At 52.7% G+C, this 27,476-nt stretch overlaps 1 protein-coding gene across 1 annotated transcript in view; it reads left to right on the plus strand.

Annotated features, from left to right (window-relative positions):
- Nucleotides 1-14,377: 14,377 nt before the first annotated feature.
- Nucleotides 14,378-27,476, plus strand: part of LOC142361212 (uncharacterized) — a 48,455-nt gene continuing 35,356 nt past the window's right edge. Inside the window, exons 1-4 of the mRNA XM_075420022.1 lie at nucleotides 14,378-14,475; nucleotides 14,924-15,050; nucleotides 15,851-15,958; nucleotides 16,096-18,437. Coding sequence (XP_075276137.1) covers nucleotides 14,924-15,050; nucleotides 15,851-15,958; nucleotides 16,096-17,444 — 1,584 coding nt within the window. The 5' untranslated portion in view covers nucleotides 14,378-14,475 and the 3' untranslated portion in view covers nucleotides 17,445-18,437. Of the gene's footprint in view, nucleotides 14,476-14,923; nucleotides 15,051-15,850; nucleotides 15,959-16,095 lie in introns of the transcript that reaches the window.

The raw sequence follows: 27,476 nt of genomic DNA on the forward strand, positions 1-27,476 counted from the left end.
CTCTGAGCAACCTGATCCAGTTAAAGATGTCCCTGCTCACTGCAGGGGCCTTCTGCTAGATGACTTCCAAAGGTTCCTTCCTACCCAAAGCGTTCTATGATTCTATGATCTTGCACTTTCAATAAATCACCACCACTTCTCCTGCCTTTGAGAGACAGAGAGAGAGACATAGATACCCACCCAGAGAGATCATCCCTTAGTGTATGGGCGAGCCCTCTAAACTGTCCGTTGAGTTCATGTAGTCCGTGACTTGTGGAGTTCAGGATCCTGCGTGGAGGAAGCAGGGCGATAAGTAGGATCAAAACCTTGGACTTCAGGAGGGCTAACTTTGGCCTCTTCAAGGAGCTACTGGGAGGAATCCCGTGGGCCAGGGCTCTCAAAGGCAGGGGGGTCCAAGAGTGCTGGTCGCTGTTTAAACGTCACTTCCTCCACGCTCAGGAGCGGTGCATCCCCCTGAGAAAGAAATCTAGCAAAGAGGCAGGAGACCTGCATGGTTGAACAAGGAGCTTCTAGCGGAGCTCAGGTGGAAGAGAGGTACATGGAATGTGGAAAGAGGGGCAGGCCACTTGGGAAGAACACAGGAATATGGTCAGAGCATGCAGGGATGTGACGAGGAAGGCCAAGGCCCACCTGGAATTGAAGCTGGCAAGGGCTGTCAAAAACAACAAGAAGGGCTCTTCAACTAAATCAGTAGCGAAAGGAAGGCTAGGGAAAATGTGGGGCCACTGCTGAATGAGGTGGGTGTCCTGGTGATGAAGGATGCAGAGAAGGCAGAGCTGCTGAATGCCTTCTTTGTTTCAGTCTTCAGTGCCAAGGCAGGCCCTCAGGAATCCCGTGCCCCAGAGGTAAAAGAAGAAGCCCACAGAGAGGATGACTTTCACTTGGTCGAGGAGGACTGCGTGATGGATCACTTAAGCAATCTGGACACCCACAAATCCATGAGCCCCAATGGAATGCACCACGAGTGCTGAGGGAGCTGGCGGATGTCATTGCTGAGCCACTCTCCATCATCTTTGAGAGGTCCTGGAGGACAGGAGAGGTGCCCGAGGACTGGAGAAAGGCCAATGTCACTCCAATCTTCAAAAAGGGCAAGAAGGAGGACCCAGGAAACTACAGGCTGGTAAGCCTCACCTCCATCCCGGGAAAGGTGATGGAGCAGCTCATCCTGGAGGTCCTCATCGAGCAAGTGGAGGAAAAGAAGGTTATCAGGAGTAGTCAGCATGGATTCATCAAGGGGAGACCATGCCTGACCAATGTGATAGCTTTCTACGATGGCATGACTGGCTGGGTAGATGAGGGGAGAGCCGTGATGTTGTCTACCTGGGCTTCAGCAAGGCTTTCGACACTGTCTCCCACAGCATCCTCCTAGGGAAGCTCAGGAAGTGTGGGCTAGAAGAGTGGTCGGTGAGGTGGATAAGGAACTGGCTGAACGGCAGAACTCAGACGGCTGTCGTCAGTGGCGCTGAGTCTAGTCGGAGGCCGGTAACTAGTGGTGTCACCCAGGTCTTGTTTAACTTCTTCATCAATGACCTGGATGAAGAGTTAGAGCGTACCCTCATCAAGTTTGCTGATGACACAGAACTGGGAGGTGTGGTAGGTACACTGGCAGGCTGTGCTGCCATCCAGCGAGACCTGGACAGGCTGGAGAGTTGGGCAGAGAAGAACCTGATGAGGTTCAACGAGGGCAAATGCAGCGTCCTGCACCTGGGGAGGAACAACCCCATGCACCAGTACAGGCTTGGGGCGGACCTGCTGGAGAGCAGCTCTGTGGAGAGGGACCTGGGTGTCCTGGTGGACGATAGGTTGACCATGAGCCAGCAGTGTGCCCTGGCTGCCAAGAAAGCCAATGGGATCCTGGGATGCATTAGGAGGAGTGTGGCCAGCAGGACGAGGGAGGTTCTCCTTCCCCTCTACACTGCCCTAGGGAGACCCCATCTGGAGTACTGTGTCCAGTGCTGGGCTCCCCACTTCAAGAAAGATGAGGAGCTACTAGAGAGAGTCCAGCGGAGGGCTATGAGGATGATGAGGGGACTGGAGCATCTCTCCTAGGAGGAAAGGCTGAGGGAGCTGGGCTTGTTCAGCCTGGAGAAGAGAAGGCTGCGAGGGGACCTAATAAATGCTTATAAATATCTTCAGGGTGGGGGTCAGGAGGATGGGGCCAGACTCTTTTAAGTGGTGCCCAGCGACAGGACAAGGGGCAACGGGCACAAACTGAAGCAGAGGAAGTTCCGTCTGAACATGAGGAAGAACTTCTTCACTCTGAGGGTGACGGAGCCCTGGAACAGGCTGCCCAGGGAGGTTGTGGAGTCTCCTTCTCTGGTGATATTCAAGACCCACCTGGACAAAGTCCTGTGCAGCCTGCTGTAGGTGACCCTGCTTGGGCAGGGGGTTGGACTACATGACCCACAGAGGGCCCTTCCAACCCTGAACATTCTGTGATTCTGTGATTCTGTGACTTTGGGCTCCACCTGTCATAACAGTCCTTCAGGGCAGGAGAGATGGTGAGTGCTGTTGAATGGTCACATGCTTGCATCTGGAGCTCACGGCTCAAGTATCTGTCATGGCCCATGCCCACAGTCTGTGGTTTGAAGATGTCAATCTCAAGGAAGTTGTTGGGCACTGTTATGGTTGGGCTGCAGCTGCCAAGAAAAGCACCACGTGACCACCCCTCCCCCCGCCAGGGTGCGGAGGAGAATGGCAAGAAACAGGTAGAAACTGGTGGGTCGGGATAAGGGCAGTTATACAGAACAGCAAACAAAGGGAACAGTAACAGCAACGATAAAGATAAGGAGAAAACACAACACAAACCGCACAACCCAGAGAGCCGCTCTCCCGGACGGGACCGCCGCCCTTACTCCCGAGCCGCGAGGGTGTTCCCGCCGCCCCCGGAACCCAGCATGAGGGCACATGGTATGGAACACCCTGCTCTGTTTGGCCAGGTGGGGTCAGCATGCCCAGCTGTGCCCCTTCCTGGATTCCAGTGAAAATTAACCCTGTCCTGGCCAAACCCAGGACAGGCACCAGTTGCTGAAGCCAAGTCTGATTCTATCAGCGCTGCACTTTGCTCAGTTTCATCAAGAGTTGATCCCTCATTAATCTGGACTATTTTACTGTAAGACCTTTGATATGACATACAGCAACTGTGGTAGTGATCACACACGCTGGCAGGGGTAATTAGCAATTAGAATCATAGAATCATAGAACCATAGAATGTCTCCAGTTGGAAGGACTAACTAAAATTAAACCACATGGCTAAGTGAGTCTTTCAGATGCTCCTTGAACTCTGACAGGCTTGATGCCATGACCACTTCTCTGGGTAGGCTGTTCCAGTGACCAGCCGCCCTCTCAGTGAAGAACCTTTTCCTAAAGTCCAGACTTCGCCATCCTTCCACATCACGAGGTCCTGTGCAGCCTGCTCTGGGTGACCCTGCTTCAGCAGGGAGTTGGACTGGGTGATCCCCAGAGGTCCCTTCCAACCCCTACGATTCTCTGATTCTGTGATTCTATGATCACCCACCAAAGGCACCCAGGTCCTTGAGCAAAAGCGATCCCACCAATGGGTTGGCCTTTGCCCGTGGCAGGACTAACTCACACTGGCTGCCCTAACATGTTCTTCAGGTGCGCTATGGGGACTTCATCCCCTGGTACAGGACCTGGAAGTTTGGACTGGGCAGGGCCAGCTCGATTGGCAGATCCCCTGGGGTTAATGAACCAGGTGGCCTTTGCTAAATGCATATCCCAGTGTTGGAAGTTCCCACCACCCATTGCTCTCAGAGTAGTTTTTAGCAGTCCATTGCATCGTTGGATTTTCCTGGAGGCTGGTGCATGATGGGGGATGTGATACACCCACCCGATGCCATGCTCTTTGGCCTGGGTGTCCATGAGGTTGTTTTGGAAATGAGTCCCGATTTCTGACTCATTTCTTTCTGGGGTGCAATGTCTCCACAGGACTTGCTTTTCAAGGCCCAGAATGGTGTTCCAGGTGGTGGCATGGGACACAGGATAGGTTTCCAGCCATCCGGTGATTGCTTCCACCACTGTGAGCACATGGCACTTGCCCTGGCAGGTTTGTAGGAGTGTGATAGAATCAACCTGCCAGGCGTCCCCAGATTTACATTTCAGCCATCATCCTCCATATCACTGAGGCTTTGCCTGCTTGGCTTTCTTGATTGCAGTGCACGTTTCGCATTCACGGATGACCTGTGTGATAGCGTCCATGGTCAAGTCCAGCCCTTGGTCACAAGCCCATCTACATGTTGCATTTCTTCCTTGATGGCCTGAGGTGCCACGGGCCCACCGAGCTATGAATAATTCACCTTTATGTTGCCCGTCCAGATCCACCTGAGCCACTTCAATCTTAGCAGCCTGATCCACCTGCTCATTGTTTTGATGTTCCTACAGAGGCTCAACTCTTGTTGACGTGGGCATCCATGTGATGCACTTTTACAGCCAGCTTCTCTAGCTGGGCAGCAATGTCTTGCCGCAATGGGGAAGCCCGGATGGGTTTGCCTCTGTGCTGCCAGTTGCTCTGCTCCCATTGCTGTAGCTACCCCCGCAGGATTTTGCCCATGCTACCCCATACACCCCACCTCCCATAACTATCCAGCCTCGGGGCAGATCTCCAGATGATATTGTTGAAAAGCTTGCTAACCTTAGGTAAAACTGAAACTCTATTCCAAACAGATAATAATAGAAGTAGTTTTACTACACAAGGACATTCAAGATATGGAAAATCTAGTGTAATAAGAAAGTGTCATCTTAAGGGTTTAAAGAGTTTCATGGAGTCTGACAAGTGACAAGCAGGGGGGAAGCCCTCCTGTTGAGTCACGAGGTCCAGAGTGGATGCCCTTGCTTTCTAAAGTCTGCTCAGAGAGAGAAGCCTTGGTTCAACTGCATCCAGTCCCAGTTCAAGACTTGGTCAACAGTTTACACGGAAGGGGTTAGGTATGTGGCCACTTACTGGAGTCAATGTTTGCCTGTCAGAACCCTCCCAGGGACTTTCACTGAGACAGTTTCGCAATGTTGAAACAATAGGTAATTTATTCAAGAGACAGATATCACAGATATGGGATTGCCATTGGTAACTGCGCAGTCTACAAAAATTGAGCTCATCTTATTAGTTCAGTGCTGTAGTTAATAACATTTTCCTGTGGATACATCTGACAAAGTCAGAGGTGTGACTCTGTTACGGTCCGGGAAGACCCGAGCTGTAGAGATTCGTTGTTATTCCCAGAATGAGATTACGACACAAATGAGGTCAAATACCACCAATCAAACATGTTTATTGATCACTTGTTCAAATGAAGGCATGAGGAAACAGGGACAGGAGAGTGGAAAAGACAGGAAAGAAAGAAACCTAGCAAGCAGTCCGGATAGAGTCACAAGAGATAGTCACCACCATGGATCCAGCGGCGTCCATTGGTCCGTAGTTCCTGTGTGCGTCTTTAAACAAACCAAACCCCATACATTATTAAGCTGTTTTCGAGTGAGGGGGTCTCCCCCTACTTTTCCCAATGTTTCTCCATACTGACGTGCGGAATCAAACTTCACAACTCAGAGAGTTATAAAGCAGGTATGTTTATTGCAGCGCCGGGTGCAAAGGGGATCGCTCCTCCTAACTTGCACACCGAGTCACAAAGCATGCACCTATTTATTACAAAGCTTATCTAAGTAGGCTGGACTATTGTAATTATTTCTAGGAATTCATTATCATACTCCACCCCCCTTTAGCACTTGCGCAGTGTCGTCTGGTGGTCGTCTGTGGGGGTCTTCTGGATGAAGGCTCGTAGTCTTCTTCGCTGTGTGCTTTCACCTTTGGCCCAAAAATTCCTGAGTTGTCTGTGTTGGCTGAGTCCCAAACCATAGAACCAGTTTCAGCTAGAGAGTTGCTTCTTACAGACAACAAAGTTCTGGTTATCAGTCCTTGTTTCTCTTCGTCTGTCTCGCAAGCAGTCCTTGTTAGCTACATTTGAGCCACAACAGTCCTTGTTAGCAAGGTTACAAAGAACAGAACTAAACTGAATAACAGTGTTTAACTCTTACTTTAACATAGATGCAAAATTATATAACAAAATTCAACCAAAGCTATAGCAAAATCGAACTAATTTTCAATTCCCCACATCAATACATCCTAGGAGAGACTGTCTCAAAATTCCCCACCCCACCCCACCACCACCACCCCTTAGGGAAGACTCTGCACTGATACTTAAGAAAGTATAAACCTCAGCCCCAGTGAATCAGAGTCCAAATACAACAGTCCCAAGTCAAAAACCAGAAATAATCAATACCTGCAGAATGTTACCAATCATACGTGGGTTTTGTGTTTGCTGCTTTTTTTTTCTTTTTTTTTCATTTAAATGCTTCATTTGTCTCCAGCTGTTTGTCTCACAGGAGAGCTACTTTGCTGTCCCCCCATTTTACTTTACTGATTTTAGACTTCTGTTAGCTTTCTACAGAATGTCTTAACAATTTTAACTTGTCATCCCCTTCTGTCCTGCTCTGCCCACGTTCCACCAATGTCATAATTAATATTCTGGTTGCAGATAAGAGAATTTACGAGAAAAAGAGGATCCAGGTGAAATGCGCAGTTTTACAAGTTGTTTTGGTTTTCTTTTCCCCACCTCCACTTTACAACTCTATTGCTTTTAACTCACATTCACACTCCATTGTCGGTTATAGGATGCCTGATGGTTATGTTAACAAGCCAGTATCCCAGATATCCCATATCCGAGTTCAATACCAACAAAGCCCTATTGCCAGAAGTACAACTTAAGCAGGTTTCCTAAGCGTACCAATACCAATATTACGTTATTACAGAAGTACAAAGCTTAACCCATGCTTGTACCAAAGTACCAAAACGTGTACCCTCGGGCACTAGTAGCCTGGTATACAGCGATCAGCGTAGGACCTCTCCTATGACTTACAAGAACTCTCCAAATGAGCGGTCTCAGATTCCAAAGCAGGGAAGGGAAGGGAAGGCAAGGCAAGGCAAGGCAAGGCAAGGCAAGGCAAGGCAAGGCAAGGCAAGGCAAGGCAAGGGAAGGCAAGGCAAGGCAAGGGAAGGGAAGGGAAGGCAAGGCAAGGCAAGGCAAGGCAAGGCAAGGCAAGGCAAGGCAAGGCAAGGCAAGGCAAGGCAAGGCAAGGAAAAACAAAAATTAAAGAATACCTCTACTCATTTAGATGGTCCTTGTGTCACTGAAAATCCGGGAATAAAACCTCGTAACACCAATGTAGTGTTAAAAGGCAGGCATTCTTTATTGCAGCGCTGGATGCACGGGGGATAATTCCACCCAACGTGCATACCCCATACCTTTTCCGTATAGTTTATGTAGATCAAAATATACATATTCATCTGATTACATAAGCTCTTCCTTTCCTAGTCAAATCAGTCTATTTCCATACACTCCTCCCAGTTGCGCTTGCGCAGTACCTCCTAGTGGTGGTCGTCGGGGCTCTCAAGATGAAGGCTCATCCTCTTCATCACCGTTTCTGCGCAAGCTCAGTCCTCCTCTGGCTCTTGTCCCTGCAACACGGGTCGTCTTGACCAGTTCTAGGCACCTGCTAGTTTTAATTAAAACTAACTTCTTTGGGGGGAGATGTATGACTTTTTGCTTCAGTTAATTTGCACAATAGATAGGTACCACAAATGCACCTGCAACTATTAGGTAACGCTATTTCTATTAAAAATCCCCCTCCACCATTATTGTTTAACATTAATGATTACCTAGAGACTAGACCCTCTCTTCCCAGACCTAATGTCCAGGTGGGTAGGGCTGTACCAGCAACATAATAGCAGCATTGTTCGTGCTTTATGGTTAGCTGATTCCATCGCCTTGGTTACACTTGTCTGCTCCCACAGTGATCCAAGCGAGGCGAGGAGTCCCTCCGGGAAATCCCGGGGGTACCCTAGGAAGTCCTGTTCTCAGTGGGTCCTGCGGCCGAACAGAGTGGGTCCCACCTGGGGTGTCAGAAAAGATGCCGTGAAAAGCCGGAGTTGAAGACTCACTAGTCGGCAGACTATTAAGCAGGTATTATTTATTTTGGCGCCGGGCACACGGGGGATCTCTCCTCCAGACATGTGCCCTGAAGAGACACAGTTACTAGGTTTTTATGCTATGTTAATATACATATTCATTACATTTCCAAGAAATGCTTATCACAGTAATGGTTTTTCTGAGAACTCATTAGTATGTGTTAATGTCCTTCAATCTTTGGGGGTCTTGAGATCATCTTGCAGTCTCCTGATCTCTGTAGTTTGCATACTTGTTCTTCCAAGGCCTAAAGGGATTATTCAGGAGTCTCTTATCTTAAAACCCTCCCAATTATTCACAAAGAACCAAGACTTGTTTTGGTTGTGCAATGATTCTGACCACTTGAAGTGGTAACATCCCCTACATGTTACATTTGCTACATTCACAGGTACCAATACTATCTTGCAATTAATGGTATTTTGTAAAAGGGAATGTAAATGAGATGAAATGACATATGTAGATCTGTGTTTCACACTGCGAAAGCAACTAGAGTGGTAGAAACAATGTGAGATACATCCACAAAATTCTATGGTAATGGCTTTGAAAGGGAAAAATCTGATGAGGACTTGAAAAAGTGCTATTCTACTTGTAGTATTGGCAAAACATGCTTAAAATACAGACCTGAAGAGGACGATATTAAATTAATGGTTGCACTCCGTCAGAGATAGGGAAATGATCAAAAGGATCGAAATTTGGAAGCTGATGATCCTTCTGCTCCTCTTACGGAAGGGGAAGTAGAGGGATTTAGCCCCATTACAGGAAGGACACGGAGAAGGAGGCGGGGGGCGGCTGGATCAGCTCCCCTCCGAGCCCCTCTCTGAGAAGCAGTAGGGAATTGATGCCATGAAAAGCCGGAGCTGAAGACTCAATAGTTGGAAGACTATTAAGCAGGTATTCTTTATTGCGGCGCCGGGCACACGGGGGATCTCGCCTCCAAACGTGCGCACCAAACACCCTGTCATTTCAGGTTAAATACAATCACAATACACATATTCATTATATTTCCGAGAAATGTTTAGCATATTCGTGACTTTTCCAAGAACAAATTAGCATATGTTAATATCTTTCACGCATGTCTCTTAGTGTCCTCGGGTGGTCTTTGGGGGTCTCAAGATGAAGGCTTATACTCCTCATCAAGTGTCCGCTGGTTGACCTTTGTTTCTGCGCAGACTCAGTTCTAACATTACGTTACCGTGTCCTTCCAGGTTGTTTTGCTCTGGTCTTGTTGCCCTCTTGGTGCCTCTTTATCTCTGTAGCTTGGTACATCTGCCCTCCCAAGGCTGAGCTGTCTGGGGTAGAATTATTTAGGAGCCTCTCTATCTTAGAGCTTTCCTGCCTTCTCAAAACAGCAAGTCAAGTTTGTCTAAGTAGTGTTATTGAGGAGCCTCTTTATCTTAAAGCTTTCTTGTCTTCTCAGAACAGCAACGATCTAGTTTGGTTTAATTACAATCACTCTGGTAAGTGGAAATTTTACATTTACAGGTATCAGAATAATGGTCCAGTAGTAGTAAGAGTCCCTTTCTCAATAATTAATTTAAGATCATGGAAAGAGGCTGCAGGCACCTATGGGGAGGATACCATAAGTGTAGCCAAAGTAATTGAAACTATAATTACCTACTTATTCAGTATCGAACACATGTAAGGGGAAATACCGTCATAAATCAGTAGATACTGTTGGTGCGACAGGGCAAAAAGAAAATTGTCCTTTCTTAGAGCTGTTAAAATTTAATTTGGGAGAACAGTGGGTAACTCACCTGTTTCTGTATGTGTCTGAATGTCCGTTGCCTTTGTTAGAACGAGATCTATTAAGCATATTAGATGCACAAATAACTTTTGAAGATGGAGACATTAACTACTGATACCAGAATCAAAAGCCATAAAGGCAAGAGTGTTTATGTTACAGGATTCCTTTAAGGAGGAACAGATCCCAGAAGAAGTGAAAAATGCAGTAACTCCCTTTGGTTTGGGCAAGTGGAGTTCCGAGATGATCTAATTTAACAGAACCGGTAAAAGTGGCTTTGAAACCTGGAGCCAAGAAGGTAAGACCAAAACAATATCCTATTCAGTGAGAGGCTCGAGAATGATTGGAGGGGTTAATAACAAATTTTTTAGAATGTGGGCTTTTGGTAGAATGTGAATCAGAATATAATACTCCTATATTGCCAGTAAGGAAATCCAGAGGCAAGGAATATCGATTAGTCCAGGATTTAAGGGCTACAAACCAGATAGTCCAAGATATACACCCAGTAGTGGCCAATCCATACACTTTATCAACTTCTTTGAAAGAGGAACATAAATAGCTTACTGTACTTGATTTAAAGGATGCCTTCTTTTGCATACCTCTGGACATAAAAAGCCAAAGCATCTTTGCTTTTGAATGGGAGAATTGGAAGTATGGAAAAAACAGAACCAAGGAAGAGGTATATTGTTACAGTATGTGGATGACATTCTGATAGCAACAGAAAGTAAAGAAAAATGTTTTAAAATTAGTATCAGTTTATTGAATTTTCTGGGCCAAGGAAGATACAGAGTTTCCAGAATAAGGCCCAGATAGAAAAAAAGCAGTGATTTATTTGGGATTTGAGATCTCAAGGACAAAGACAATTAGGAAACAAAAGGAAAAAAAACACATTTGTCAAATTCCTGAATGTAACAGCCTGAAGGAGCCGAGAGCTTTTCTGGGGATGACTGGATGGTGTCGACTCTGGATTCTGAACTATGGATTATATGTGAAGCCACCATATGGAGCTCTAAGAGAATACAAAGACTGGTATTTGACTTAGACACCTGAATGTCAAAAATCATTCAAAGAATGTAAAAAGGCATTAATGATAGGTAAAAACATGCACTACACCACAGCAGGGGGGAATGGTCCTACCTGGCATCTTTGGCAGAAACCACCAGGGCAGACTCGAGGTCGACCCCTCAGGTTTTGGAGATGGGGATGTAGAGGATCCAAGGCCAGCTACACTCCAACTGAAAAAGAGATATTGGCAGCATATGAAGGGGGTCGAGCTGCTTCAGAAGTGCTTGGCACTGAAGCACAGCTTCTCTTCGCACCATGACTGTTGATGAAGTCAAAACGTCCACGTGCTGTAGCAGGGGATAAAGTCCCCGCAGTGCACCTGAAGAATATGTTAGGGCAGCCAGTCTGGGTTAGTCCTGCCACGGGCAAAGGCCAACCCAGCTGTGGGATAGCTTTTTCTCAAGGACCTGGGTGCTTTTGGTGGGTGATGCGGCAGGATGGGGAAGTCCGGTGTGTACCTCAAAGGAATGTGATTCTGGGTGAGAATAGCCAGTAATTTAAACTGTATGATGTTAATTGCGATAGAATACTGCATGTTGTCACTTCTATAAGTTGCTGTATGTTATATCAATAGTATTCCAGCAAGAACTATCCAGATTAATGAAGCATGAACTTTGACAAAATTGAGCAGAGCAGCGCTGATAGAATCAGATCTGGCTTCAGCAACTGGTGCTCAGCAACCTCCTCAGGATTGATATCTTCAGCATTCCACAGACCGTGGGCATGGGCCAAATCAGATACACCTGTTGTGAGCTCCAGATGCAGCATGTGACCGCCCCACAGCACCCACCATCTCTCCTGCCCTGAAGGACTGTTATGATGTAGATGGTACAGAATAATCATGGAATCATAGAATCATAGCTTGGCAAAGTCCTCTAAGATCACCGAATCCATCCATCCACCCAACACCACCATGTCTTCTAAACCATATCCTGAAGTGCCACATCTACATGTTTTTTAAACACCTCCAGGGATGGGGACTCAACCACCTCCCTGGGCAGCCTGGGCCAAGGCCTGACCACTCCCTGGGAAATGGTCCTCAGGGACAGGGGAGCAGAACAGAGCTGGCAGGTCTTGAAGGATGTATTCCACAGAGCGCAAGAGCTCTCAATCCCCAAGTGTCAGAAGTCGGGCAGAGAAGGGAAAAGACAGGCATGGCTCAGACAGGAGATGCTGGTCAAACTAAGGAAGAAGAGGGAACTGCACAGGCAGTGGAAGCAGGGACTGGCTTCCTGGGAAGAGTATAGGGAAGCTGCCCGGTTGTGTAGGGATGGGGATCAGGAAGACCAAGGCACAGATGGAGCTGAACTTGGCAAGGGATGCGAAAAAGGGATGCGAAAAATAACAAGAAGGGCTTCTACAGGTATGTCAGCCGGAAAAAGATGGTCAGACAAAGCGTACTCCCGCTCATGAGCGAGACCGGCAAACTGGCAACAGCAGATGAGGAGAAAGCTGAGGTACTCAACAATTTTTTGCCTTAGTCTTCACTGGCAACCTCTCTCCTCACCCCTCCCGAGTCGATGGATGGCATGAAGGTGACCAGGAGGGTAAAATCCGTCCAGCTGTAAGTGAAGACCAGGTTCGGGACCTCCTGAGGAACCTAAACGTACAGAAGTCCATGGGACCTGATGAGATGCATCCCAGAGTCCTGAGGGAACTGGCTGACGTAGTTGCCAAGCCACTCTCCATGATATTTGAAAAGTCATGGCAGTTAGGGGAAGTTCCCAGTGACTGGAAAAAGGGAAACGTTGTGCCCCTTTTCAAAAAGGGTAGAAAGGAAGACCCTGGGAACTACCGACCTGTCAGCCTCACCTCTGTGCCTGGGAAGATCATGGAACAGATCCTCCTAGAAGATATGCTAAGGCACATGGAGGCCAGGGAGGTGATTCGAGACAGCCAGCATGGCTTCACCAAGGGCAAGTCCTGCCTCACCAACCTAGTGGCTTTCTATGATGGTATAACAACAAGGGTGGACAAGGGAAAACCAATGGATGTCATCTATCTGGATTTTTGTAAAGCCTTTGACACGGTCCCCCACAACATCCTTCTCTCTAAATTGGAGAGCCATGGATTTGATGGGTGGACCGTTCGGTGGATAAGGAATTGGTTGGATGGTCGCAGCCAAAGGGTAGTGGTCAATGGCTCAATGTCCGGATGGAGACCAGTGAGGAGTGGAGTCCCTCAGGGGTCCGTACTGGGACCGGTGCTGTTCAATATATTCATCAATGACATGGACAGCGACATCGAGTGCACCCTCAGCAACTTTGCAGATGACACCAAGCTGAGTGGTATGATTGATACACCAGAAGGACAGGATGCCATCCAGAGGGACCTGGACAAGCTGGAGAGGTAGGCCTGTGTGAACCTCATGAGGTTCAATAAGGCCAAGTGCAAGGTCCTACACCTGGGTCGGGGTAATGCCCACTATCAGTACAGGCTGGGGGATGAAAGGATCAAGAGCAGCCCTGCTGAGAGGGACTTGGGGGTACTGATAGACGAAAGGCTGGACATGAGCCAGCAATGTGCGCTGGCAGCCCAGAGGGCCAACCGTGTCCTGGGCTGCATCAGGAGAAGCGTGACCAGCAGGTCGAGAGAGGTGATTCTGCCCCTCTACTCTGCTCTGGTGAGACCTCACCTGGAGTACTGCGTTCAGCTGGGGAGCCCTGAGCACAAGAAGGACATGGAACTGTTGGAGCGGGTCCAAAGGAGGGCTACAAAAGTGATCCGAGGGCTGGAGCACCTCTCCGATGAGGACAGGCTGAGAGAGTTGGGCTTGTTCAGCCTGGAGAAGAGAAGGCTGTGGGGAGACCTGATTGCAGTCTTTCAGTACTTCAAGGGAGCCTATAGCAAAGATGGGGGCAATCTTTTTAGTAGAGACAACAGTGACAGGATGAGGGGTAATGGTTTTAAACTAAAACAGGGTAGGTTTAGGCTAGATATAAGGAAGAAATTCTTTACAATGAGGGTTGTGAAATACTGGAACGGGTTGCCCAGAGAGGTAGTGAAGGCCCCATCCCTGGAAATATTCCAGGCCAGGCTGGACAGGGCTCTGAGCAACCTGATCTAGTTAGTGGTATCCCTGCTCGCTGCGGGGGGGCTGGACTAGATGACCTCTAGGGGTCCCTTCCTACCCAAAACTTTCTATGATTCTATGATTCTATGATTGCCCTCCCCAGCCCAGTGCGGGAGGAGCGGGCAAGCAGACGCGTGGTTCTTTGGTACTGCCCGGGGCTGAAGCCAAAGCTCAGCAAGTGCAAGCAAAAACGCGCCAGCTGGTTTTCCCCTGGGAAGAAGGAAGGAATGGCTCCCCCCGAGGCAGCCTCTTTGGAATGGGCCGAGGTGGCCTCGGAGGTGACGGCGGCAGCTCCGGCGGGCGGCTGCGGGGAGGGGGGCTGGAGCGGTGGGGACGCGGCGCCGCCGGCTTCTGCGGAGGCCCTGGGCAGCAGCCGCCCCCCAGCGGGGCCGGGCGGGGCCGGGCGGGCGGCAGGACTACACCTCCCGTGCTGCACCGGCGGCAGACGGGCTCCCGGGCTGACGCGGCCACACAGCTCCCGAGGCCGCCTTTGTCCGTGCCCGCGGTCGGTGCTGGTGGCAGCAGGTTTGAAGGCCTTGGGGGGAAGGGAAGGCAGCTGCTGGCAGGTGAGTGAGCTTCTGGCCCGCTGTGCTCACGGCAATGCTGTGCTTGGCAGGGACCGTCTGTCCGTGCTGCGCCGGGGCGGCTGGTGACGGGAGAGGCCCCTCCTGCGGCCTCCGGAGCATCCCAGCTGCGTCTTGCCGATCGCTCTTTGTGTGTGCCTCCGTCTCCCCGCCGAGAGCCAGCGGCACGGGAGGGCTCCGGGCTGCTGCGGCAAGGTGGGGGTCAGGCGCAGCCCCGGTGACCCTGCTGTGTGGGCTGGCTGTGCACCCACCGCCCCTCTGCCCTGGCCCTTCCCTTGCACGGGGTGCTCCGAGCTCTCCCAGTGCTGCCCTTGGGATGCCGGAGCCCCCGGTGCTGCCGGGGCCCTGCCCGACAGTGGCAGGATTTGGGCAGAGGTGTTCAGCGAGTGTGTGGCAGAGTGTGCTGAGCCGGTGGTGCTTCTTGCTGCAGATGTCGGTGACTTTTGAGGATGTGGCCATCTACTTCTCCCCGGAGGAGTGGGCAGAGCTGGCGGGCTGGCAGCGGCGACTGTACCGGGAGGTGATGCTGGAGAACTACCAGGCGGTCGCCTCTCTGGGTGAGGACTCTCTCTGGCACTGCCGGGCTGGGGTGGATCCGGAGTTCAGCTCTTTGACTGAGCTGGAGCCCTTGAAAGGGAAAATCCCGCTGCTGCTGTTACTGGCCAAGTCCTGACGTAGCTATTGTGATTGCAGGTTTTGCCCTGCCAGGCAGCCTCCTGTGGAGAGCTATCCTGGTACAGAGAATGGAATGGGATAGGATAGGATAGGATAGGATAGGATAGGATAGGACAGGATAGGATAGGATAGGATAGGATAGGATAGGATAGGATAGGATAGGATAGGATAGGATAGGATAGGATAGGATAGGATAGGACAGAACGGAATAGAACAGAATAGAATAGAATAGAACAGAATAATATATAATGGACTGTTTCAGTTGGAAGGAACATACAAGGCTTATCTGGTCCAACTCCCTGACTACTTCAGGGATGGCAAAAAGTTAAAGCGTGCCATTAAGGGCATGGTCCAAGCGCTTCTCAAACACTGTCAGGATTGGGGCATTGACCACCTCTCCAGGAAGCCTGTTGCAGTGTTTGACCACCTCTCAGTAAGGAAATGCTTCTTTGTGTCCAGGCTAAACCTCCCCTGGCACAGGTTTGAGCATTCCCTAGGCGTTCTGTGTGCAGGAGAGCGGCCAAGGTCATGAGGACAAGGTAAGAGGAGGCTGTAGGCACCAGGAAGGGGGGCAAGAGATAGGAGCAGAGTGCGGCGAGATGCTGGGGCCACGGGCAGGGGGAAACCAGTACTGCTGTTCTGGCAGTGCAGGAGAGGTTGCCTCTGTCTCTGTCCCGGACAGGCTGGCCCTCCATCAAGCCGGAGATCATCTGCAAGATGGAGCGGGAAGAGATGCCGTGCCTGTCAGACCCCCTCAGGGCGCAGCAGAGGCACCAGACCCCGGTGGCAGGTGGGTAAAGCGGGGCTCGGGGAGGGGTGGGGATTCCAACAGCACCATTCCCTTGGGCCCAGATGCTCTGTGCCCCTCGGTGCTGCCTGGTGAGGCCTGTCCCATCACCAGCAGTGAACCTGGCCTCTCTTCCCCAGCACCCAGTGGCCCTGGAATGAGGAGCAAGGCTGAGGGGGTCCCTGAGGAGCAGTCGGCACCCAGTGCCCTGCTCCTGGGGATGCCCAAGCCAGGTGGGAGCCAGGAGGTCCCGTTGGAATACTCCCTGTTCCATCCCATCCCGGCCCCTGGTCTGGTGGAGAAGACCCCTGCCACCTGCCCCGAGTGTGGCAAGAGCTTCAAGAGCCAGACTGGGCTGACCAAGCACAAGCGGAGCCACACAGGCGAGCGGCCCTACAGCTGCACCGACTGTGGCAAGAGGTTCACCTCCAGGCATAACCTGGTCTATCACCAGCGTGCACACACTGGTGAGAAGCCCTTCGCCTGCAGCCATTGCCCCAAGGCTTACAGGGACAAAACCGCCCTCACCGTCCACCAGCGCTTCCACACGGGTGAGAAGCCCTACAAGTGTGGTCAGTGTGGCAAGAGCTACAGCCAGAAGGCCAGCCTGGTCAGCCACCAGCACATCCACACTGGGGAGCGCCCCTTTGCCTGCGCCCTCTGCCCCAAGGCCTTCAGAGCCAAGAGTGTCCTCACTGCCCACCAGCGCATCCACACAGGTGAGAAGCTCTACAAGTGTGGTCAATGTGGAAAGAGCTTCAGCCAGAAATGCAGCCTGGTCAGCCACCAGCTGAACCACACCGGGGAGCGTCCCTTCACCTGTGCCCACTGTCCCAAGGCCTTCAGAGCCAGGAGTGCCCTCACCGCCCACCAGCGCGTCCACACCGGGGAGCGTCCCTTCGCCTGCACCCGGTGCCCCAAGGCCTTCAGGGACAGGAAGACCCGCAGCATTCACCAGCGCATCCACACAAGTGAGAAGCTCTACAAGTGTGGTCAGTGTGGCAAGAGCTTCGGCCGGAAGGCCAGCCTGGTCTATCACCAGCGCATCCACACCGGGGAGCGCCCCTTTGCCTGCACCCACTGCCCCAAGGCTTTCAGGGCCAAGAACTTGCTCACTCTCCACCAGCGCATCCACACAGGTGAGAAGCCCTACAGGTGTGGTCAGTGTGACATGAGGTTCAGCCGGAGGAGCAACCTGGTCAGCCACCAGAGCATCCACACCACAGAGCGCCCCTTTGCCTGTGCCCACTGCCCCAAGTCCTTCAGAGACAAGAGTGTCCTCACTGCCCACCAGCGCGTCCACACGGGTGAGAAGCCCTACAAGTGTGGTCAGTGTGGCAGGAGGTTCAGCCGGAAGGGCAGACTGATCAGCCACCAGCGCATCCACACCGGGGAGCGCCCCTTCGCCTGCACCCACTGTCCCAAGGCTTTCAACGCCAAGCACAACCTCACTGCCCACCAGCGCATCCACACGGGTGAGAAGCTCTAGAAGTGTGGCTAGTGCAGCAAGAGCTTGAGCCAGAAGGGCAGCCTGCTCAGAATCAGCTCATCCACACTGGGGAGCGTCCCTTTGCCTGCGGCCACTTCCCCAAGGCCTTCAGGGATGAGGAGACCCTCACCACCGTCCAGCTCATCCACACTGACAAGGAGCCTTGCAAGTGCAGTGAGAAGCAGCACCAGAAGAGCCACCAGCGGGTGCACCAGGGGCAGTTGGCAGTACCACAGGGGGTCCAGTGGGTTGGGGGTTGTCCATCCCTGGTGGGGGAGCAGGTGGAGCCCAAGCACTTCCAGTGCAGTGGCTGCGAGAAGCAGTTGCGGGATGAGGGGATCGTGCTGGGTCACCAACAGAGCCCCAGCACACCCAGCCTGTGGCCACCTCTGCACCCAGTGCCCCCGAAAACAGCTACTGACATTCCCATGGGGCAGTGGGGATGTTGGGGTCGATGTAGCTTGAGAATTAGCATGACTAGGCCGTCTAAGTAAAACAGCATAACTCAACAGGCCCCTAGAAAGGACAGCTAAGAATAGCAATTGAGAAAGTTCTGAGAGTGTACATGATGTGGGTTAGGAAAAACAAGATGTGTTCAAGGACGTAGAGGCGGTCTGTTGCTATTGGCGTTAGTGCATCGTTACCAATTATAAGGGAATGTGGGGCATGTGAACAGTGTATGATTTATGTCTGTAGCCTATCCGATGTAAGCGTAATCGTGTGTAACAGATATGGCAAATGTATATAACCGCAGAAGCGGGGCAATAAATGTATCCGACAGTGGATCTTACCAAAGCGTGTGAGGATCGTTCCCGTCCCTTCACGGATGTTGGGACCTGGCATAGAGGCTGCTGCAGGGGTGTCTGCATGGGAGTCACCCAAAGTACCAACGTCCGTCTCCAACAGAGAAGCCACCCATGGACTGGGAGACAGTTGCAGCCGTGTCCCCTTCACCACTGGGTCCAGTTCCAGCTGCTGCCTGAGAAGACTCCTCGCTGGTGTGGGTTGGATCCTCCTTTGCTGCTGCCTTGGGATGTCCTGCACAGCCGCCATCACACTCGCCAGCTGGGGTGGGGTAGGGTAGTCACCAGCGCCTCTTCCCTGCTGTCCTGAGCCCCGCAGTGCCAGCAGCTTCTGCGGGAGAGGCGTGGGTGCAGGACTGGTTGCCAGGGCAGGGGAAATACAATAAATGTATCACAATGCAGTCAGAATGGTTTATGGGACAGAAGGGAAGATGCTGCTTTATTTTGGCGCCCATATAGTAAATAATAAGCTTCTTGCTGCTGACAACAAGCAGTGAGCTCCATAGCAAGGACAAGGGGCAACAGGCACAAACTGAAGCACAGGAAGTTCCGTCTGAACATGAGGAAGAATTTCTTCCCTCTGAGGGTGACGGAGCACTGAAACAGGTTTCCCAGGGAAGTGGTGGAGTCTCCTTCTCTGAAGATATTCAAAACCCGCCTGGACAAGGTCCTCTGCGGCCTGCTGTAGGTGACTCTGCTTTGGTGGGAGGGTTGGACTAGATGACCCACAGAGGTCCCTTCCAACCCCTACCATTCTGTGATTCTATGGCAGCACAGCGTGTGTTACTGCTCGCTGGCAGCAGCACCTCGGGGCCGACGTCCCTTTGCACATCCCCAGAAAACCTCTTCCGTGGCCCCTTCTTATTGGAACACAGCGAGAGGCTGGGATCTACCTGGGGGCTGCAGTGGGCAGCTGGGGCTGAAGAAGGGTCCCGAGGGAGCCGTGGGCATGTGGGTGAGGGCTCATCTCTGCGAGAGGAACCAACAATGCTGGGGCCTCCTGACCTCGCTGGGAACCGCCTGCTCTTCCCATCAGCTTTTAAATTTATTTTTCAGTCAGACAGGAGCACAAATTCACTTGTGCCCAAAGTTTCCTTCCATTCCCGCAAACGGCTGGAGGTGAAGTTGGAAGCCACGACCCTCAAAGCCTGGGTCCTACGTTTGGCTTCAGGCGTGCAAAGGCACCTTGGCTTTTCAGGGGTGCCCATGGCATGGGGGGAGTAGCTGCTGAGCTGTGGGGGGCTGTGGGTTTCTGGGGTTGCAGGGCGTGGGACAGCGGTGCAGATCACCCAGCGCCGGCTGCGTGGGGGAGCAGTGGGTGCAGTGGGAAGGCCGGGGTGCCCCAGAACTGTCTGCATTGCCGGGGGTACTTCAGGGGACCCGGCCGGCTGGGGCCAATCTCGACCCCCTACGCTGGCATGGCGGGTCCCCTCTGTTCCCCGTCCGCGCCCTGGTAGCCCCTCGGCAGCCGTCCGGGCTCCTGCAGCACTGGGCTAATGCAGCCAGGAAAGGGGTTGGTGTGGTGGGGACCAGCCAGTGCCCCCCGCGTGCTTTTCACCGCCCGACTTTCCACACCCCGCTCCCAGGGGCTCGGCAGAAGCCAGCAGCGCTGCGTCCCCACCGCTCCCGCCCAGATCCCCGCATCCGCCCGCCGGAGCTGCCAGCGTCACCTCCGAGCCCACCTCGGCCCATTCCAAAGAGGCTGCCTCGGGGGGAGTCGTTCCTTCCTTCTTCCCAGGGGAAAACCAGCTGGCGCGTTTTTGCTTGCACTTGCTGAGCTTTGGCTTCAGCCCCAGGCGGCACCGAAGAACCACGCGGCCGCTCGCCCGCTGCTATCGCGCTGGGCTGGGGAGGGCAATGGGAAGGAAGAGGCGGGACTCGGGGGTGGGGATGGAGACAGCTCGACCGAACAGCAATGGGAGGGAGCGGTAACAACAGTAATACTGATAAAAGGAATACTCAAAGCCAGGAACACACAACGCTGTTTTCTCCCCGCCCGATGCCCAGCTCCCTCCAGAGCAGCCATTCCCCTCCCCCGCCAGCTCCGCCAGCTCTATCGTGGCCATGACGTCACATGGTACCGAATGCCCGATTTGTTTGGCTGCTTTGGGTCAGCCCTCCTGGCTGTATCTCCTCCCAGATGCCTGTGAGAATGAACCCTGTGCCAGCCGAACCCAGGACAGTGTCCAGCCCTTCTTCTGTACCATCTACATCATGCCCAGTTCTTCAGGGAGTAATGGTTTTAAACTACAGGAGGGTGGATTTGGACTTTATATGAGAAGGAATTTTTTGACATTGAGGGTGGTGAAAGACTGGCCCATGTTGCCCAGAGAGGTAGTGGAGGCCCCATCCCTGGAAACATTCCAGGCCAGGTTGGATGGGGCTCTGAGCAACCTGATCCAGTTGAAGATGTCCCTGCTCACTGCAGGGGGTTCTGCCACATGGCTTCCAAAGGTTCCTTCTGAAGGAAGGGGTTAAAAGGGATTTTAGTAGAAGTACCATTATCTAATAGCTGAGGTGCGTTTAAAGAGAACTGATAGTGCCTATCTATTGTCTAAATTCACTGAAGCAGAGTCTTGCATCTCCATACAAAGGGGTCAGTTCCTGATAGGGTCGCCAGTTGCTGAAGCCAGGTCTGATTCTATCAGCGCTGCACCTTGCTTGGTTTCATCAAAGTTGATCCCTCATTAATCTGGACTATTTTACTGTAAGACTTTTGATATGACATACAGCAACTGTGGTAGTGATCACACACGCTGGCAGGGGGAATTAGCAATTAGAATCATAGAATCATAGAACCATAGAATGTCTCCAGTTGGAAGGACTAACTAAAATTAAACCACATGGCTCAGTGAGTCTTCCAGATGCTCCTTGAACTCTGACAGGATTGGTGCCATGACCATTTCTCTGGGTAGTCTGTTCCAGCGACCAGCCTCCCTCTCAGTGAAGAACCTTTTCCTAAAGTCCAGTCTGAACTTCTCCTGATGCAGCTTCATTCCCTTTCCTTGTGTCCTAGCACTGGTCACCAGAGAGTGTAAGCAGTGATGAGGTCACCGCTCAGCCTTCTCTTCTCCAGGCTGAACAAACCTCAAAAGCTCAACTAAGCTGAATTAACATCATAGAGTTCAAATGATTGGCTATTCTCACCCAAGATCACATCCCCTTGAAGTACACATTGGACTTCCCCATCCTGCCACATCACCCACCAAATGCACCCAGGTCCTTGAGCAAAAGCGATCCCACAGCTTTGCCCGTGGCAGGACTAACCCAGACTGGCTGTCCTAACATATTCTTCAGGTGCACTTCAGGGACTTTATCCCCTGCTACAGGATGTGGAAGTCTGGACTGGGCAGAAATGGCTTTCAGAGCGATTTGGATTATTTTCTCCCCTTTCTCAAAAACTGCTGCTCTATTGCCCAACACAAGGATGTTTTCAATGCATGGAAGGTGTTGCGGAGCTTCACTCTGTTCCAGCAGAGTCCGGATCAGTCCATAGCAAATGGTGGGGCTGTGTTTTCACCGCTGGGGCAGTCGGTTCCAGGTGTACTGGATGCCTCTCCAAGTGAAAGCAAGCGCTGGCCTGCACTCTGCAGCCAAAGGGCTTGAGACAAATGCATCAGCGATGTCAGTGGTGGCATACCACTTGGCTGCCTTGGACTCCAGTTGATATCAAAGTTCTCGCATGTCCGTCATGGCAGTACTCAGGGGCAGCGTGACTTCATTGAGGTCACCATAGACCACTGTCAAGTCTCTACTCTCCATTACACTTTTGCCCTGGCCATACAGGACTGGTAAAGGATGAGCGAGTCCTGCTGATCACACCTTGACTCTCCAGTTGACGAATCAGCTTCTGGATGGGCATCAGGGAGTCTCGGTTGGTGTGATATTGCCACTGGTGCACTGTTGTGATAGGGGTCGGCACCTGTTGTTCTTCAGCCCTCAGCATCCCCACAACAGAATCACAGAATCACAGAATCACAGAATAGTAGGGGTTGGAAGGGACCTCTGTGGGTCATCTAGTCCAACCCCCCTGCCGAAGCAGGGTCACCTACAGCAGGCCGCACAGGACCCCGTCCAGGCGGGTCTTGAATATCTCCAGAGAAGGAGACTCCACAACCTCCCTGGGCAGCCTGTTCCAGTGCTCCGTCACCCTCAGAGGGAAGAAGTTCTTCCTCATGTTCAGACGGAACTTCCTGTGCCTCAGTTTGTGCCCATTGCCCGTTGTCCTGTCACTGGGCACCACTGAAAAGAGCTTGGCCCCATCCTCCTGACACCCACCCTTCAGATATTTGTAGGCATTTATAAGGTCCCCTCGCAGCCTTCTCTTCTTCAGGCTGAACAAGCCCAGTTCCCTCAACCTCTCCTCGTAGGGGAGATGCTCCAGTCCCCTCATCATCCTCGTAGCCCTCTGTTGGACTCTCTCAAGTAGCTCTTCATCTTTCTTGAACTGGGGAGCCCAGAACTGGACACAGTACTCCAGATGACGCCTCACTAGGGCAGTGTAGAGGGCAAGGAGAACCTCCCTCGTCCTGCTAGCCACACTCTTCTTCATGCACCCCAGGATCCCTTTGGCTTTCTTGGCAGCCAGGGCACACTGCTGGCTCATGGTTAACCTGTCGTCCACCAGGACACCCAGGTCCCTCTCCGCAGAGCTGCTCTCCAGCAGGTCCACCCCAAGCCTGTACTGGTGCATGAGGTTGTTCCTCCCCAGGTGCAGGACCCTGCACTTGCCCTTGTTGAACCTCATGAGGTTCCTCTCTGCCCAGCTTTCCAGCCTATCCAGGTCACGCTGAATGGCAGCACAGCCTTCTGGTGTATCTACCACACCTCCCAGTTTGGTGTCGTCAGCAAACTTGCTGAGGGTACATTCTAACTCTTCATCCAGGTCGTTGATGAAGAAGTTAAACAAGACTGGGCCCAGTACTGACCCCTGGGGGACACCACTTGTCACCAGCCTCCAACTAGACTCAGCGCCGCTGATGACAACCCTCTGAGTTCTGCCATTCAGCCAGTTCTCTATCCACTTCACCGACCACTCATCCAGCCCACACTTCCTGAGCTTCCCTAGGAGGATATCATGGGAGACTGTGTCGAAAGCCTTGCTGAAGTCAAGGTAGACAACGTCCACGGCTCTCCCTTCGTCTACCCAGCCAGTCATGTCATCGTAGAAAGCTATCAGATTGGTCAGGCATGATTTCCCTGTGGTGAATCCATGCTGACTACTCCTGATAAGCTTCTTTTCTTCCACTTGCTTCATGATGGCCTCCAGGATAAGCTGCTCCATCACCTTTCCCGGGATGGAGGTGAGGCTGACCGGCCTGTAGTTCCCTGGGTCCTCCTTCTTGACCTTTTTGAAGATTGGAGTGACATTGGCCTTTCTCCAGTCCTCGGGCACCTCTCCTGTCCTCCAGGACCTCTCAAAGATGATGGAGAGTGGCTCGGCAATGACATCCGCCAGCTCCCTCAGCACTCGTGGGTGCATTCCATCGGGGCCCATGGATTTGTGGACGTCCAGATTGCTTAAGCGATCCCTCACACAGTCCTCCTCAACCAAGGGAAAGTCGTCCTCTTTGTAGGCTTCTTCTTTTACCTCCGGGGCTTGGGATTCCTGAGGGCCAGTCTTAGCACTGAAGACTGAAGCAAAGAAGGCATTCAGTAGCTCTGCCTTCTCCGTGTCCTCCGTCACCAGGACACCTCAAGGTCACAAGGATCCTCAAGAGACCGGACAAGGTGGACAGCTGTTCACTGTCCTCTGTCTTCAAGGCAGCTATACCAAAAGCCCACCAGTGCCCTTTAGGGTCCTTGGAATCCCCTCTCCTGAGGCAGTCTGTGCCAAGGATGCACAGAGACTTGGGGCCAGTCACACCATGATGCTTTTGCCACTCGTTCCCAGTTAGGCTCACTTCAGCCTCCAACACAGTCAGCTGTTGGGATCCCCCTGTCACTCCAGAAATACCGATGGGTTCTGACCTTTTGTAATCTGATGGCATTAGGGTACACTACAAGCTTATACTCCTGTGGAGCTGACATGCCAGGCCATCAAATCCATACAGACCAGTAAACCCGGTTGTTCTTCTCCTCCACCTGGCTGGAGGCAGGACCCCTCTAGTCCTAGCCATAGCAGTTGTTGTGGAGGAATGAGTTCATGTGGCACACGTGGGTTACCCCACCCTTGGTACTCACATCTTGTAAAAACCAGTCAGCAGCTCCTTGCCTAGGGTCAGCAGTAAACTCCACCCTTCTACTTTGTCTGGGGAGCTGCCCACTGTAAACTGGAGCAGCAATGTTTTTGAGAGAGCGCCCATTCCTGATTGTTTCTCCTTGCAACTCGCACACTTGTGCCTTTTGCACTGAGACATTTCTCCATCCACCTCCTCATGTCCTCTCCCTGGTCATGAAGGTAAAACCACAGGCTGCCTCATGGTGTGTACCATCTCTCTTGAGACAGGGAATGTTTTCTCGTAGTAGCTGAGACACTGATCTGTACAGGTGGGGAGTAGGACCTATGTGAGTTTTCAGTTTTTTGAACAGCTTTTTGCACTGCTCAGACAGCCTTTCCACAGCAGAAACCAGACGTGTGGGAAGAACAGATTGTCTTTGTATTGCTGGAGGTGGCCAGCCTCTTCATTCACTGTTGGTGCCTCTTCTGCTTTCCGGCCCGTTGCTGCCCATGAATGGGCGTATGACGATGGTGCACTCTGTACGAACTTCTGCCATATGGATCATGCTCATTTGGACTTCATCAGGGTCTGTGGGTGACTACAGGTTGTCCAGGCCATAATAAATCAGCCCTTGCACAGCCAACCCCTCAGTGTGGGTCGGTGGACTTGCTTGGACTCGTGTGTCAAATACCAAAGAGTTAACAAAAGGGAGTGGTTCAACTCGAGCAAGGAGCTCAGCTTTTCTTTTCAGACAGAAGTAAAGGGTGATGGTCCAACACTCAAATCCACTGTGTGACACCTGGGCTGAGGCAAAGGCCTTACAGCCAGATGCTGCTTCAGTTAAAGAACAAATGCTGTCCTTTCAGCTCTGTCAGCCTGACCTCGGGCCAGGGAAGATTGTGGAGCGATTCATGCTGAGTGCACTCACCAGGCATGTGAAGGACAACCAGGGGATCAAGCCCAGCCAGCATGGGTTTATGACTACATACAAGAAAGACATGGAGGGGCTGGAGCGTGTCCAGAGCAGGGCAGCGAGGCTGGTGAAGGGTCTGGAGAAGAAGTCTGCTGAGGAGAGGCTGAGGGAGCTGGGGCTGTTCAGTCTGGAGAAGAGGAGGCTGAGGGGAGACCTTCTCGCTCTCTATAACTACCTGACAGGAGGGTGTAATGAGGGGGTTTGGTCTCTTCTCCCAGGTAACCAGCAACATGATGAGAGGCAATGGCCTCAAGCTCTGTCAGGGAAGGTTCAGATTGGACATTGGTAAAAATTTCTTTGCTGAGTGGTCAGGCCTTGGCCCAGGCTGCCCAGGGCAGTGGGGGACTCCCCATACCTGAAGGAGTTTAAAAACTGTATAGATGTATAAGGGATTATGTCTCTGGGTCTGTCTCTGTCTCTGTCTCTCAAAGGCAGGAGAAGTGATGGTGGTTCACTGGAACCTGTAAGGTCTGTGTATGATGTAGATGGTACAGAATAAGGGCTGGATACTGTCCTGGGTTCGGCTGGCACAGGGTTCATTCTCACAGGCATTTGGGAGGGGACACAGCCAGAAGGGCTGACCCAAAGCAGCCAAACAAATCGGGCATTCGGTACCATGTGACGTCATGCCCAGGACTGAGCTGGCGGAGCTGGCGGGGGAGGGGAATGGCTGCTCCGGAGGGAGCTGGGCATCGGGCGGGGAGAAAACAGCGTTGTGTGTTCCTGGCTTTGTGTGTTCCTTTTATCAGTATTACTGTTGTTACCGCGCCCTCCTTTTCCTGTTCGGTCGAGCTGTCTCCATCCCAACCCCCGAGTCCCGCCTCTTCCTTCCCATTGCCCTCCCCAGCCCAGCGCGATAGGAGCGGGCGAGCGGCCGCGTGGTTCTTTGGTGCTGCCCAGGCTGAAGCCAAAGCTCAGCAAGTGCAAGCAAAAACGCGCCAGCTGGTTTTCCCCTGGGAAGAAGGAAGGAACGACTCCCCCCGAGGCAGCCTCTTTGGAATGGGCCGAGGTGGGCTCGGAGGTGACGGCGGCAGCTGCGGCAGGCGGCTGCGGGGAGCGGGGCGGGAGCGGTGGGGACGCGGCGCTGCTGGCTTCTGCCGAGCCCCTGGGAGCGGGGTGCGGACAGTCGGGCGGTGAAAAGCCCGCACGGCTCCGCAGCCGCCTTCCTCCAGCCCGCAAGGTTGGGTGGGGGGAAACCGCATCCACTCCGGGGGCCCTGGGCAGCAGTCGCCCCCCAAACCGATCCGAGCCGAGCGGGACCGGGCGGGGCCGGGCGGGCGGCAGGACTACACCTCCCGTGCTGCACCGGCGGCGGGCGGGCTCCCGGACTGACGCGGCCACGCTGCCCCCGGGGCCGCCTTTGTCCGTGCCCGAGGTCGGTGCTGGTGGCAGCAGGTTTGAAGGCCTTGGGGGGAAGGGAAGGCAGCTGCTGGCAGGTGAGTGAGCTTCTGGCCCGCTGTGCTCACGGCAATGCTGTACTTGGCAGGGACCGTCTGTCCGTGCTGCGCCGGGGCGGCTGGTGACGGGAGAGGCCCCTCCTGCGGCCTCCGGAGCATCCCAGCTGCGTCTTGCCGATCGCTCTTTGTGTGTGCCTCAGTCTCCCCGCCGAGAGCCAGTGGCACAGGAGGGCTCCGGGCTGCTGCGGCAAGGTGGGGGTCAGGCGCAGCCCCAGTGACCCTGCTGTGTGGGCTGGCTGTGCACCCACCGCCCCTCTGCCCTGGCCTTCCCTTGCACGGGGTGCTCCGAGCTCTCCCAGTGCTGCCCTTGGGATGCCGGAGCCCCCGGTGCTGCCGGGGCCCTGCCCGACAGCGGCAGGATTTGGGCAGAGGTGTTCAGCGAGTGTGAGGCAGAGTGTGCTGAGCCGGTGGTGCTTCTTGCTGCAGATGTCGGTGACATTTGAGGACGTGGCCATCTACTTCTCCCCCGAGGAGTGGGCAGAGCTGGCGGGCTGGCAGCGGCGACTGTACCGGGAGGTGATGCTGGAGAACTACCAGGCGGTCGCCTCGCTGGGTGAGGACTCTCTCTGGCACTGCCGGGCGTGGGTGGAGCCGGAGCTCAGGTCTTTGACTGAGCTGGAGCCCTTGAAAGGGAAAAT

Source organism: Opisthocomus hoazin, chromosome 4, assembly GCF_030867145.1.
Source record: "Opisthocomus hoazin isolate bOpiHoa1 chromosome 4, bOpiHoa1.hap1, whole genome shotgun sequence".
Taxonomy (NCBI): Eukaryota; Metazoa; Chordata; class Aves; order Opisthocomiformes; family Opisthocomidae; genus Opisthocomus; species Opisthocomus hoazin.